The sequence below is a fragment of the Macrosteles quadrilineatus genome, unplaced genomic scaffold (genome assembly GCF_028750875.1).
Source record: "Macrosteles quadrilineatus isolate MER2022 unplaced genomic scaffold, UCM_ALF_1.0 Scaffold_1__1_contigs__length_201487025, whole genome shotgun sequence".
NCBI classification, from domain to species: Eukaryota; Metazoa; Arthropoda; class Insecta; order Hemiptera; family Cicadellidae; genus Macrosteles; species Macrosteles quadrilineatus.
In genome coordinates this window covers 181,109,763-181,125,923 of record NW_026542594.1, presented here as the reverse complement: position 1 = coordinate 181,125,923, position 16,161 = coordinate 181,109,763, and the positions used below count along the sequence as shown (strand labels likewise).

At 34.4% G+C, this 16,161-nt stretch overlaps 2 protein-coding genes across 2 annotated transcripts in view; one reads left to right on the top strand and one right to left on the bottom strand.

The window, feature by feature from the left end:
- The first annotated feature begins 149 nt into the window (after nt 1-149).
- LOC129003038 (gastrula zinc finger protein XlCGF7.1-like) lies at nt 150-689 on the top strand. The gene has a single exon (XM_054431244.1). It carries the CDS (start codon nt 150-152, stop codon nt 687-689), a length of 540 nt encoding a protein of 179 aa, XP_054287219.1.
- Nucleotides 690-7,180: 6,491 nt separating this feature from the next.
- Nucleotides 7,181-16,161, bottom strand: part of LOC129003029 (G-protein coupled receptor GRL101-like) — a 79,740-nt gene continuing 70,759 nt past the window's right edge. The window contains exons 23-30 of the mRNA XM_054431233.1: nt 13,528-13,651; nt 12,575-12,773; nt 11,126-11,273; nt 9,736-9,827; nt 8,977-9,197; nt 8,426-8,591; nt 7,783-7,840; nt 7,181-7,428 (exon numbers count right to left, since the gene is read on the bottom strand). Coding sequence (XP_054287208.1) covers nt 7,356-7,428; nt 7,783-7,840; nt 8,426-8,591; nt 8,977-9,197; nt 9,736-9,827; nt 11,126-11,273; nt 12,575-12,773; nt 13,528-13,651 — 1,081 coding nt within the window. The 3' untranslated portion in view covers nt 7,181-7,355. The remainder of the gene's footprint in view (nt 7,429-7,782; nt 7,841-8,425; nt 8,592-8,976; nt 9,198-9,735; nt 9,828-11,125; nt 11,274-12,574; nt 12,774-13,527; nt 13,652-16,161) is intronic.

Sequence of the window (16,161 nt, the reverse complement as noted above, 5' to 3'; positions counted from 1 at the left end):
GTTCACACAAAAGAGCGACCTCATAAGTGCAATATATGTGGAAAATCATTCAAAACTAAGGATCATGTGATGAGTCATACATTAGTTCACACAGAAGAGCGACCTTAAAGTGCACTATATGTGGAAAATCCTTCAAAACCATTACTAACATGAAGCAACATACATTAGTTCACACAGAAGAGCGACCTCATAAGTGTACTACATGTGGAAAATCCTTCAAAAGTATGGAAATTATGAAGAGTCATACATTTGTTCACACCAGAGAACGACATCATAAGTGCAATACATGTGGAAAATCCTTCAAAACTATAGACGGTATGAGAAAACATACATTAGTTCACATAGAAGAGCGAGCTTATACGTGCACTATATGTGGAAAATCATTCAAATCCAAGGGAGGTATGAAGCAACATACATTAGTTCACATAGAAGAGCGAGCTTATACGTGCACTATATGTGGAACATCATTCAAATCCAAGGGAGGTATGAAGCAACATGTATTTGTTCACAAAGATGAGCGACCTCATAAGTGCACTATATGTGGAAAATCCTTCAAAACTAAGGCAGATATGAAGCAACATCTATTAGTTCACACAGAAGAACGACCTCATAATTGCACTATATGTGGAGAATCCTTCAAAACTAAGAAACGTATGAAGAGTCATACATTAGATCACACTGGAGAGTGACATTATAAGTGCATGACTTGTGGAAAATCCTTCAAAACTAAGGCCCATTTGTGGCAACATTCATTATTTCACACAGAAGAGCGACTTCATAAGTGTACTGTATGTGGAGCATCATTCAAATATAAGGGAAGTATGAAGAGACATACATTAGTTCACACTGAAGAGCGACCTCATTAGTGTACTGTATGTGGAAAATAATTCCAAACAAGTGGCCATGTAAACAGGCATAAATTAGTACACACCGGAGAGCGACCTCAAAATGTATTATATGTGGAATATCCTTAAGAACTCAATATGAAGCAAAATATAAGGGCAATATGTACACTAGTATGTACATTAATTCACACAAAGAGCGAGCTCACAATTGTACTACTTATGGAACATCCTTCAAAATTAATAAACATATGACGAGTCCTACATTAGTTCACACAGAAGAGCGACCTCATAAGTGTAGGCCTACTATAAGTGGATAATTGTTAAAAACTATGGAAATTATGAAAGGTCATAAATTTTTTCACACCAGAAAGCGACATAAGAGTACTATATGTGGAAAATCCTTGAAAAATAAGGACTGTATGAAAAAAAAAACATGCAGTTCACAAAGAAGAGCGACCTCATAAGTGAACTATATATGGACAACATCAAAATTAATGTAGGCTACATATCAAGAGTCATACATTAGTTCACACAGGAAGGAAATATACATTAATTCACACCGAAGAGCAACCTTAAAAGTGCACTAAATGTGCATCATTCAAAACTAAGGAAGGTATGAAGAGTCATACATTAGTTCACACCATTAGTGCAGTTTATGTGGAAAATCCTTGAAAACTAAGGACTATATGAAGAGTCATACATTATTTCAATTATATGTAATTATAATTATTATATCAATGAACATATATGTCCTACACTTCTTGTTTGGTACTGGTATAGTTCGATTCATAACGAAACCAGGAAAGCCCTACAAACATATTCATGATAACCTAACTTACCATAGCTGTACATAAGCACTGTATAAGGGTGGCCTCCACATTATACTAAAGTACCAAATCGTTATATTTATTTTAAATATATATATGAATTTTGACGAATAGTGTTTTTGGCTTTTGAAGACATCAAAATTAAAAGTAAGTCGTCCCGGGCTTAGGTCCCACCTTACCTTCTTACATTAATAGCTTCGAAGCTATTAGATGATCTTCCCTATAGGAAAAATTCGCTTAAAGCAAACAACTTCATACTTACTTTTCTTTTACTCATGTAGGCTCAAACATTGAACATTTGTGTCATTGGCTCCATATACCTAATGATATTGAAAATGATAAAATGCATGATAAAAAATTATACAGTAATATGAAAATGGTAGGGCAAAGGTAAAATGAATTTTTAAAATACTCACACAAATACCAGAAAATGATATTTTATTCAGATAAAAAATATAGACCACAGTCAAATTTATAAGATAAATTACAGCACACTCAACCTATTTACAAGAATTATTTTAAGTAATTTCATTTACTTCTTGTACTTGAATTAATCCTATAAATACTAATTATTTTGAAAAAAATTGTTCAACAAAAAAAACCAAACAATTAACTAATTGAGTAAAAAAACTTGTTTATGTTCCTACACCAAATTAATGTGTACTCATTTATATAGTCATTGTGTTTCCACTAAAATAAACAAATTTTAACCGTCAAATATGTGTTTTAGTACATTTTGTAGTGAAATATAAAATTGTTTAGGACAATTAATTACTATTTACAAAGTAAAGTAAGTTTCAACTACCGGTACTTGATTTCGTGAACAAAATTTTGAAATAAGATAAACGTTTACGCTGATGTTTACAATGCAAGCTTAACTATTAACTAGGGCCATAATTATTATGATAAACCCGTAAATTGGGTACCGGTATCAGACAAAGTTTACAAATAGATTATTATCTACTTACGGAAATTATATTTTGAAAATAATATAAACTAACCTAATACCCAAATTAAAATGAACATAAATTATTGTCGAAAATCTACTTGAAACACAAATAAAATTCATCTGGCCATACATTTCTTTAACATAATATACAATATTATGAAACCATTTCCCTAACAGTACTATCATTAAGACGTCTCATCTAAATGGATCAGCTGTCGCCAATATTTTACTAAAAATGAATGTAGTTGTGTGAGCCAGTCACAGATTGCGCTAGTGTCTAAAACTATTTTGTACCTTATTTTTTGTTACTGATATAGTTGCTGGGTCACAACAGTTCCTATAGCTCATAAAAAGTCGTTCCATCAGTTTTACTTTGTAAAAACCATTGTGTATTCAACAGAAATCAGTCATTTAGTAGTCCAGTCAACGAAGCTGAATGAGTGGGAAAAAATGGTGTAGTCCCGGATTTTTGCACAGTTGTAGGGGATACCCTTCTGAACAACATACTAAAAGTCCTGACTGATGGGGTGTGAGCTATGGGGGGGAGGGGGGTATAAATGCACAATTTTTCGGTTTTCTGTAAATATCTCGAAAACAGTGCCCTCTAGCGGTAAAATGTACTTATACAAAAATGAAGAGCATTAAATTTCCAACAATAATGCTCCTTACATCGTGTTCCTAAAATCAACACTTAACGAGATACATGTGTCATAAGAAAAAAACATTCAGAGCAACTAGTATTATTGTGGTAAAGTGATTGTTTTATACTACATCAAGTTATATAAACTGATAAAAATGTGCTAAATACTCGTCTATGCAGTACAGCTGTTGAAAAAATTGAGGGGAGAGGAAGTCGGGCCGGACTGGAAACCGAGAGACCAAACAGTGGTAACCATAATAACATACTGTAATATTAAAACTAAAATAAACTTGCAGAAAATGTTATTACACTTGTCTTTTAACCCAGTAACCTAACACATTTTACCTTGCATGAAATGGGGTTGTAGGTTTCTTACGTTGTTTGTAATAGTACCGAGATGCTAAATCCAAATTTTCGACCTCGGCAACCTCCCGGATCACCTCCAAAAACCTTAAAAATTGGCGGAATTTTGCACTATTTTTACGTTTGTCCGATTTTGACCCTGAAGCATCACTTTTTCATAGAAAACTACCATAATCATTTTTAAAGTACATTAGATTACCTATCATTTAAGACCAAAATGGTTAATACAGGCCTAATAGTTTTCAAGATATGGCACAGCAAATAATAAATAAAATTACCAAATTTTGAACTTTTTTAAGTTTGGCTAACATTAACCCTTAAGCATAACTTTCTCATTATTTTTTATTAAAACAACCATAATTACTTTAAAACTACATTAAATTGCCCACAATTTAAGACCAGAATGGTGATTAGAAGGGTGACCCCCCTCCCCCCCATAGCTCACACCCCATCAGTCAGGACTTTTAGTATGTTGTTCAGGAGGGTATCCCCTACAACTGTGCAAAAATCCGGGACTACACCATTTTTTCCCGCTGAGGGACATATTTTGAGCTTCGTTGACTGGGCTATAGATCAGCACAATCTGTTTGTGGCTAACATCAACTAAGACAAATTTGATTAAAAACCTGGCAACAACTTTAACATGGGGATGGAATGTATAACTATTTAATTAAATTATGAAAGTTTACTTTATTCACACTGTCATAGGGTTGTTTTAAATTAGTTTTCTGTACATCCTATACGTCAATGCTGATCTAAATTACTGATTTCTGTCGAATACACAAGCCTTTTTCCCAAGGCAAAGTAATGGAATGACTTATTGTGAGCTATAGCCACTGTAATTACCCATTAACTTCGGCATACAACTATGTTCTATCTTGATTGAAAATTTGCAACAGCTGGTCAAGAGATGGGATGTCTACTTCAGTACCTATCTAATAGTCATTGGTAATACCACTTTTTTCATGATGATGTCTCTTGAGAAACACACCGGTGCCCATAATATTGTTTTAAAGAAAAACTCTGCTGTTAGCATCTATCTATCTATATATTAATAGGCAAGCATGTTTCTTTAAAACCTTTTTTCTCAGCTCGTGTGAATCGTAGGGAAAATCTACGCATACCGTTAGAAAGATATTTTCCTGTAGGTGTGCAGAATCCCTTTATAAATTAAAATAGGCTCAAAGATAAGCACAAAAAATTAGTTTAAAATTTTGAAAAAATTAACATGGATTTTATGGGTTGCTATGCTGGTTACGAAATAACAACGGAATATAAACAGAAAATCAAAACAAATGGAAGAAACTCAAATCACATGTTTTATTTACAGTGTGGGGAGAAAATAGAGAAGTCTGTACATTATATATTTTTGGTCGAGTTTCGACCACTGGACGACCTCTAGTACTTATTTAATACGCAAGCACGATTTTTGTGACAATTACTCCTCCGAAACTACTGAACCGATTGACATGTTTTTGGTGTCATTGGAAAGAGTGTAACGTGAAGTTGTGCAGGAAACCTTATTTTTAAGGAAATAATTAGAGAGTGAGGCCCTGGGGCCCTTTAAAGTTTCGTATTTCTCCATAAGGATAACAAGGGAGATAATTTTTATTTACAGAAACATATGTTTGTTACTTGAAAATAGTCAAAGACTACTATATACTTATTTAATACGCAAGCACGATTTTTGTGACAATTACTCCTCCGAAACTACTGAACCGATTGACATGTTTTTGGTGTCATTGGAAAGAGTGTAACGTGAAGTTGTGCAGGAAACCTTATTTTTAAGGAAATAATTAGAGAGTGAGGCCCTGGGGCCCTTTAAAGTTTCGTATTTCTCCATAAGGATAACAAGGGAGATAATTTTTATTTACAGAAACATATGTTTGTTACTTGAAAATAGTCAAAGACTACTACATAATAATTGCTGTGTATTATGACTGTTAATGTATACTACATTTCAATCAAGGATTGTGTGCCTTAAACTTTACTCATAATGGATCTCACTACTTTATTTTCATGCTGGGAATAGTAAAATTTTGTTGAGAATAAGTTACCATATTTAGAAAACTTTACTATAATAATTGATTTATTTAAAATCACAAATCTTTGACATTATTAATTCAAACGAAACAGCTGATCGAGAAATCAAACAAATCATCTACTTCATGTGAATAATGTTTTTACACAAACATAGTTTTTTTTAACCAATAACTTGATTCTTTTTTACTTGTGGGTGTATTTTGAGTTTGCAGTTATGAAAGCACCAAGCCAAGTACCTTTTATCTAATTTTCTTTATAAACTAACAGTATTAATTAACGGCTGCACTTTACTTGACGTCCTACACTCATTCGAATCTAAATATCGATCGATATATCGATTAATCGATTGCTTCATTCGATATATCGTTTGGTTAGTTAGGTAAGGTTAACCTAACCTAACTAACCAAACGATATATCGAATGAAAGAATCGAATGAAAATATCGAATCGAAAAAACCAATCGAATGAGTGTAGGACGTCAAGTAAAGTGCAGCCTAATTAACTACTACATGAACTTTACAAGTTAGGTAATTAATTGTCAGTATGCCAAGGGGAAGAGTGGGTCCTCGAAAACAGTCGAAGGCAGAGGCACCCATCTAGAAAATACAACTGAGTTTTTAAATATAGAGGTCAGTGGATTGCCAAGACACAGATTATACTAATAAAAGGAGGCAGTGGTTTTATTGATATTAATACATCAAAAAGGGCCTCATTAATGGCAAGAGGCTTCATGTGATCAGAACGGTTAACAACAATGTAAAGTAGAATGTAAAGTCTTAACATGGAACAAGTCAGTAAGGACATATTTTGATTTCGAGGATAAAAAATTTGAAACAAAGTTACCTTTTAAAATGGAAAGATGCTAATTTCTGTTATCTTTGGCATTTGCAGCACAAGCACTTTAATTAAAGAGCAGCAATGTTCTTAGCCAGACCAATTTCAGTCATGAGCAACTATATACTGTATATGTTGTTTTAAGTAAGGATACATCTTTTAATAGTAGGATAAGCATATTCATTACGGAAAATTCTGACCAGGGTAATATTCCTGAAGGTAACTTTATGACTAAAATCGTAGTATTTATGGAAGTGCGTTTGTGAAAAAAATATTGTTTTTAGTGTTTATTTTTAAAAGTGTTTTCATCAAGCATAATTTTATGACCCTCAAAATATGCTACATAGGTATATGCTACATTCACTTCCTATTGGTTTGATATGATAAAATGTTTTGTTAAATGTGTTTTTAAAAATTAAAAAAAAATAACTACCCTGTAACATACTTGAACTTGAATACTTATTAATTTACTAAATATAATACGCACACAGCTAGAAAATAGCTGGATTGCCTCCCTTCTAATGCTTTATTATTACTGTATTTAATTTTCGACGAGTCAATATATAACACGATGAATTTGTTTTCTAAATTCATATGTTTTTGCGGGGCATTGAGCCGCACAGGTTCACTAGTTTGTAAAAATATACAAGACAACTTTGTGATTTATATACAAACTACCTTAGTTAAAGACTACTCTCATAAAATGTCTCTCTTCAACTACTGAAAAACACACAAGCCACAAACACTGTGGATTAAGAAACTGAACAACTCCTCAAGATGAATTGGTTCTGAGAGCACAATTGGTCAGTCGTAGAGAGGATTGCGGTGGCGAGAGGAGCGCCCAGAAGGCGAGTGTCATGTGACCAGACGGCTCAGTGGTACCACCTCACCATGCTCCGAGACAGCTGTGTCCACCCGGGAGTGCCACCTTGATAGAACAAAACATAGTTGACAACAATTTTTCAATGTTTCTGTGAACGATTTTAGCAGTTATTGTTTTTGAAGAATAACTATGAGCATATAATAATTCACAAGAAGCACTTATACAGGGTGGAAAAGAGTTCCAGGTCGGTTAAATATTAACAAAAAATAATAAAGATAGAGCCACACAACTTAGAACAAACTACTGGGCATAAACACAATTGAAAAAAACAAATCTTTAGTTATACGCTACCTCCTCAGGGGGACGACCGGCTAAGAGGCAGAAGAAAATATTTTGTCTACATAGAAAATTTTGGTGATTTAAAATGTAAAACATTGAAATAAGGTTTTGGGTTCATACCTTATTGACGTTCTTTTAGTAACAGAGTTGTTGCTGAACTCTGAAGATCTTGCACTTCCTAAAAACAAAATAAATTTTACTTAGTATAGTATATATACAGTTTACATACGGCTGTTCAATTCATGCTAATCAAAGGAAATTTCATAATAATTAATTTAGGAAATTTCAAGTTGATAGCAATTCTTACTGCTGAAACAGTTTTTTGTTGGAACAAGGAGCTATTGAAGCAATACAACTTTGTATAATAAATTGTAACAAACTGGCTTTAAATTTAAGGTATGGGGTTAGCAAGCCTACTCTCTGTTTATTTATCTGAATTTAAAAAAAATCCATAGAACTATACAGAAATAGTAGGTGGACCGGTGGGTTGTTATGCTCGAAGTCACCAAGTCAAATTTAAATCTCAGACATAAAAACTGGTTCAATGCACAGAATTACTAGAATTCCTACCATCAAACATTTAAACTAGCAGCTACGCTCCATAATTAAGATTGAACCTTATGTCTAAGTCTTAGGCAAATGTTTCTTAACATTAAATAATTGAATTTAGAACTACCATTCCTCTTATTATTAGGTCTAATTAAAACCGTAGGTCTATTTAGTAAAATAAATTCCAGCTATAATATCAACTAACAGTCTGTACCATATTTACGAGTTAGTGTACAGTTGGGCGAGTAGTTGTTAAGTTTGCAGGATCGTCGGAACTTGAGCAGTGCGGGGGTGAGAAATGGCGCAGTAGACAGAGTGTACAGTACTGGGTTGAGGGCTGCGTTCAATGGCAAGACAAACACAGCAACCCACGCAAACACCTAACAAACAGAATAGGTAAAAATAGAATAGGTTAAATGGTGCTGTAGACAGCATATTATGGGTTGTGGGCTGCATTCAGTGGCAAGACAAACACAGAAACCCACGCAAACACCTAACAAACAGAATAGTTGAGGAATGACGCTATATAGATTTTCTTATTTCTGATTTCTGATATACAGCATGTATTCAGACGTTTACTAGGTTGAGGACTGCTTTCAGTTAATTCATTTTTGCACTAAAGTTACCTATTGATGTTGATTTAGTTTTATCATTGACTATTGGATAGGTTTTATTTACTTGTTTAAATGATTGATTTATTGAAATTGAATGCTCAAATTAAAATGAATAATGACATAAAATGAAACAGTTAACGACAAATTCTACCTGAGGAGGAACGGTGAACCCGGCCAGAGACGCAAGCCCAAGCACTATGATGGGCACCCAGCACGCTGCGTCGGTGGCTACTAGCAAAGTCATGCGCCACGCCATAGCGCTCTCTGTGGTCCGACGGGAGGCACCGCTCACTGCCAGTTGTGTGGTACGCGCCGCCACAAACATCCACAGGTAGCCTAGTGCGATGATGCCGAAAGATACCATGTTCAAGACTGTTAATCAGATAATGGAAGATAATGCAGTTGCTCTTTATGATCTCTATGGATGAATAAAACACTCTCATTTGGGCATGGCTTTGACAATCCTATGTTTTGTTAGTTTTAAAGATACTGTAAATTTCACGCAGTGTGTTATCACAGACATAGATTTAGCATACATAAATATTAAATGGATATATAAAAACCACCTTGAAAAATACATTCCTCTCCTATTTTTAAGTTGTTGATAGTTTTAGAGTTAAAAAGCTTAGATAATAAATCACTGACGGGGCGCTGCTGAAAATACAGTTATTCTTGTCAAGCTGAAAGGAAACTCAATGTAAACAATAGTATCAATTATTTCGCCCGTCCTCAACGACTATCACACAGTATAAAATATGGAAGTGAAAATATAATTTTAATTGTAGCACAGTCTTTTGACTGGCTCCATTCAATTGTTATCATTGAGTAATAACTTGCTCTATAATGCTTCATATAGCTAAGATGTCTTCTTTGGTAACCAATGTGAAAGGTGTAATACAAGTACACTCACAGAGGAAGACAAATACGGAGTATTCCCATCCGTTGGGCTTGTCTGGTGTTATGTGAAGGGCAAGGCACACTCCTGATCTGCCGTAGAAGTTGCTGTAAATGTGAAAAATTATAGGTGGTTGGTAAGCTTCGTATCTTCTTGAAAATGTTTTTTAAATAAAAATATTATCAGTTATTTCTCTCATAAATATCACACATTCCCTGTACGGAAGCCTGGGGTCCTTTGTATTAGCTACAGAAACTAATAACTCTTCCTTATTTTATTCATCTATGTCGTCTTTTCAGGATAAAAGTGCACTACAAACAGCTGTTATGATTTCCATTGGACCATTTACACTACTGAGCTACAGATACGGCTGGAGGTGGCACTGAATGAGATTTAATTGCTAGATGTTAGCCATTATTACAATAATTATTATAATTGATTATTATAAGTCAATTATTGTCCTAAGTACATGTGAACTAGGGGAACAGGGGATTATGGGATTGTATATACATTAAGCCATGAGCCAATGAGCTGACTTCCCTAGTTTATACCAACATAACAAAATTTTACAGTGTCTCGATTTTCTAGTTGCCATTTCAATGCTATAAAGTTGTATTTCTAGCTCAGTGTGATGTACACTATCTATTCTAGCCCTGATCCAGCACTGATCATAGGGCCAATTGTTTTTTAACACGTCTTTTTGAAGTTTAACACAAGGAAATATAGGCTACTATAGTTAACCCTAGTACATCAGGACACTCTATAATGCAACCTGATATGGAACCTCATTCAGAAATTGGCATACTTAGCTAGACCAAAGGCAAAAGGATACTTTACTATAATGCCGTGTTGTCTGGTTAATGGAAACACCCACACAACACCTTGTTGCATCTGGTGATCTTACATCTCCCAGACTACAAAGTTTAATCCAGAAATTACAAGGCCCTGTTCGTTGTGAAACTGTAGTAGAAGTCTATGTTCATTGACGACCTAAACAAATTTTATTCTTGCAAAATCTGTAACTGAAATGTGGTCCGTGAGGTTGGCCCACACCCATGGAAGCACTAATGATAAAAATAGTATCAATGGTTATTGCTAGTTTGTGCTTTAACGCCCTACGTTAGTGCTCTTACGGTTCAATAGCTATAACGAAAAACTGTGCATGTTAGCCTCCCCCAGTTATCTAGCAACATCCAACGGTTATTGCTCACATATTACTACCCAAAGTTTTTTCGTTAAAGTTCCAGAACCATAAGAGCACTAACGATGGGAGTTGAAGCACTAACCATTGATACTAGTTTTACTGTTAGTGATTCTATGGGGGGGGGGGGGGGGATTTCTTGAACCTCTGTAAATGCCAATATAAGAAATCTCTATTTTAGTTCTTAAGGCAACACAAACTCACTGGAAGTACTCTAGATGAGCAAGAGGCAGAGCAGAAAGCAAGCCTGCAAGAGCCCATCCGAACACCATGAGGCGACGAGTGCGAGCCATCTCCAGGCGACGAACTCTGAACGGGAAGATTATCACAAGGAAACGGTCAAGTGTGATCACTGCAACATGTAGTCACATGATTCAGCTTCTTTTTTTTAAGAAAAAAGTTGTTAACAATAGTAGTATTGTTAATGGGTTTTAATTTTTTCCAACAAAGATGAGAATTCCTTACAACTTTTTGCTAAACTATGTGCAAACCAAAAAAAATTTGTAATATCCAAATACTGGATAGCTAGAGCTAAAAATAGGTGTAGTTACTTAAAAATCTAAAAATGTTGCAATTAACTTTAGTTATTAGTATACAGTATTAATTGCAGTTTAGTCTTGAAAAAAAAACTAAAAAAGAAGATTAGGTAAATGTTTTGTAGATTATAAAAAACCCCAAAACTTTAAGTAAAGTAATAGTTTGTTTAAGCAGAAAAATCAACCAAAAGGGGTCAAGGGTGGAGTGAGGAGGGCTTGATCCTTTCAAATTGGTTAGACATATCGTTTTTTTTTTTTTTTTTTTTTTTTTTTGAGGAAATACCGGTGCCAAATAAAAATAACGACCAAGGTTGTGGAGTTCAATCTCCACATATATTTGAATATCCCGCCAACAAGGTAAATATAGTCTCTTAAGTGAAGCCATTGTACAATCCAAGAAAAGATAATGTGCTCGAGCATGCGCATCAGGTGAGTCAAATAAGGAAGTCGGAGTCGATCAGTCAGTAGTCGGTGCGGTACAAAGCTACAGGAAACCTGGATAGGTATACACTCGGGATATGGAGGGTAAAGCCCCATGTTAATTAACCATACCGGTGGTTAAATTTTAAATTAGGTAGTATGAATTTCAATAGTCATTCTTTCCAGATTAAATTAATATAAGAACACCCAATTTAATTTATAGTGTCAGTATAGCAATAGCAATATTACTTAAATTAATGTTAAGTGGTTAAATTTAAGGGTTCGACGCTCATTTCCACCATTAATTGATAATGTCGTACTCCTAATTAATTAACCAAATAATCTCAAGTTGTAGCTAACCACTACAAGGTTATTTTTTAAATGAATTTCAAAATAACTTAAGGTAGTTTTGGAATTTAAAGAATAACGGTTAGTTCCTTCATAAAGATATGTCCAGGAACGCTTATGATAGTTAGAATGAAATTATAGTCATAAAATTCAATATTTTCAACAACAATGACATTTTGCACATTTACATGGGTTAAATCACATTGCTCTTTTACCCTAAAATACAAACTTTTCATAAAGATAGAACATATTAAAAAATAAAAGAATTTTTAAGTAATTTGGTATTTACTTTAGGGAAAAAAGTAAAAGTAAATCCATTGACTAATCAAAGATGCACTAATTTTCTAACCAGTAAGTGTAAAGACGGATATCTCGCTGGAAAAAGTGCTGAGGAACCCAGCCAAAGCACAGAGTCGGCTAGATCTCCAGGCAGAGTCATGGATAAAGTAGACTCCTCTGTAGTGACGGTCTACTAGAGCTATGAGCAGCAGATAGGAGCCCATCAAGAGATCACCTAGTGCGAGGTTGGTGATGAGCAGGGAATGAACCTGAAACATGGAGTTACTATAACATCTGCTTGATCTCCAGTCAGAATCATGGACAAAGTAGACTCCTCATGTAGTGACAGTCTACTATATCTATCAGCAGCACATAAGAGCCAATCAAGAGATCACTAGTGTGAGGTTGGTGATGAACAGGGAGTGAACCTGAAACATGCATGGAATAAAACAAACAAAAACAAAAATGGTGGAAAGTGGTACAACTCTCATCGATGTGAAAGTTATGGTTAAAAAGTTACTGCAAATTTTGTGATTTGCACTATAAAATGCTATATAGTTACTCCCACAAGGGAGGTTGGAAAGCTAATGGGAGAAAGTATGTGTGAGATTGTCAGATTATCCTTACCGTTTATTTGTCTAACTGGCTACAACTCTAACTTATGAATAGAATAGCTAAGTAGCTCAGTTATAGTGCTCGCCTGGTAATTGAAAGGTCGCCGGTTCGATCCTGATAACAGTATGTTGCTTTTTGATGGTTCTAAACTGGGCCCAGCTGTCCTTGATCATTGGGCTTTCAATAAATGGTCCTGACTAATGAAACAGCTGGTCTAAGTCAGTAACAAAGCTGTACCACCGAGCTGTACAAGGCATCACACTTAATTCTACACTCATCCTAAACTCCTATTTGGGTTTAAAATATACTAGGTGGCGTCCCCATCTCAAATGAATATGAATGTAGTTCTATCTATACTTCTGGGTTTGATACTTGTTCTAGACAGCTTGATATACTAAGTGTGCTCACCTGGTTGCAATGGGTGTATCTAGTGCGCCAGACGATCACCAGGATGTTGCCTACGGTAGCCACTCCTGCCAGTAGCCAGACACACAATCTCAACACCAGGTTGGACATCAGGTCTTCACACGAACTGCAACACAATAATACTTTAGTCAAAAAACGTATAAACAACTGAATATCTCAATTTTTATGAGCATGAAGAGTTAGAAAACTCATGTTTCTTGAAAGCCTTTTTTCTCAGCTCATTGAGTCACATGGAAACACTATAAGTATACTTTTAGAAAGAAATTTGCCTGTTAATGTGCAGAATCCTTTTAGAAATTATACTTAGCTCAAAAATAAGCACACATAATAAAAAAATTAAATAAAAAATACTAATTGAAAAAAAAATAACATGGGCCTTTTGGGTTGTCATGCTGTTGACGAAATAACAACGAAATATAAACAGAAAATTGAGAAAATTTAAGAAATTCCAGTAACTTGTTTTATTTAGCCTACAGCGTGGGGTGAAAATCATAATAGAGAAGTCTGTGTCCACATTATGTAGTTTTAGTCGAGCTTTCAACCCCTGCCCTCTAGTGCATATTCAAAAGAACCCTTTTCTACACCAGACAAGAGAAGGAAAATTTGTAAAAAGAATGTGTATCCATACGATGGTTGTTAATAAATTAAGGTTTCCACCGTGCTCCAGTCAGACCCCCAGGTTTGAGAGATAATTGTACTCCTCTCCATCACCTTGTGGAATAATTTTCATCTTCCTTACACCAACAACAAATCTGAAACCTCTTGCACCCATCGGCCACGGCCCAACAAGCTCATTTATTCAAGTAACTCTGGATCCAGTTGGTTTGTGATCTAGCTCAAATCTGAGACCAAAGATGTGTTCATTAAAATATCCACAGCAATTCTTGTCTGTGGGACGGATAGTCTTGTCATAGTATTCAGAAAAGTTGTGAAAGAAAATATACACTAAATCACGTTATGTGATTAGATAGAATAAAAGAGCTTAGAAAAAATTGAGTAACGGGTGGAGGGAGTTAAATAATTATATAAAAAATACCCCCGCCGCAGCAAACCTGCAGACTAAGCGAATTTCCATTTGCCTGATTGGATTTACACTAAAATGTCTCCTTAAAAATATCACATTCATTCCCTATTTAAATAGAATCAGTTTAACACATACTTAGGTTTGCTGCAACAAGGAGGGTAAAAGTGTTTTTTTATGTAAAATGTTAATAGTTAGTAAGAAATTAAAACATTTTCCAAATTTGGGCAAAATATGTTAATAAACAAGCAAACTACAACAGTTTACTTATTCTCCATAAGAATAACATGGGGATTTTAAATTAACAATTTCTCCGTAACCATTAGGCGCATCATAACGCTTCAATATACTAAATTATTTGTTTTTTTTAAGCTCTACAAAATAGTTTGGAAATAAATTACAAAATTTTATGTTTTTTGGGTCAAAAATTGGAAAAACCCATTTTTACCCCATAAAAGCCCCCATAAACCACCGTTCCCATGGTCCGATCATGCTGGTTCGCGAACTCGTTCGAATAAACGTAGGTTTACACGTTTGTACCAAATTTAATCAAAATCGGATCATTTTTGCTCGAGTTATCGCGCTAATGGACACACACACACATATATATATATATGAATTTTAACGGATGGTGTTTTTGGCCTCTAGGGACCTCAAAACGAAAAAAAATCGGTCCCGGGTCCAGGTCTTACCATGAGTACTACGGTAATAGCTTATTCCCTATATGGGAAATTCGCTAAAAATTAAAAACACCTAGCCATCTGCAGAACCATCTGTCTTCATTTGCCCTTTATTTCGTCTTGTTAACAAATCTGAATCAGCAAGGTGAAATAGTGGTGAAAGTAGAGAAAGATACCACTGTCGCAGCAAACCTGCCGACTACGCAAATTTCAATTTACCTGATAGTTGATAGGATTTTCAATTAAATCTATTCAAATAACATTAGATGTAACAAGTAGTTAGGTATGCTGCTACAGGGAGGGTAATAAGTTTGTTTTAGCAAAATATTAGACCTAATAGCTTTGTATAAAATAAATAAATTTACAAAGTTTGATTAAAATACATCCATAAATAGGCAAACTACTACGGTTAACTTATTCTCTATAAGAATAACAAGGGAATATAAATTTACAATTTTTTGAATAGTCTCCATAGCCAATAACCGTACAAAAACACTTCAATATACTAAATTATTTTTTTTTCTTATGCTCTTTAAAATGGATTTAAGAGAAATAAGAAATGTTTTAGTTTTGGAAGGTCAAAATTGGGAAAACCCAATTTTTACCTCATAAACCCCCGTTCCCATGGTCCGATCATGCTGGTTCGCGAACTCATTCAAGTTGTTCGCGTCTTACACCTAATAATATAAATTGCCTATTAATATATAGATAATAAAATAGTAAACTAGCTTTTGCTTACACATAGTGAATTCTTAAAGAGATTTTATAAAACTGTAAAATAATTCTTATCAAACAGAAATGAGATAATTATTTTCTCTAATATAATGTTCAAAATTAACAGTTTAAATTATTTTGCTAATAAAACTCACATTCTTTTCTTTACATTTATTTTGAAACCAATAAACCAGCTGATCA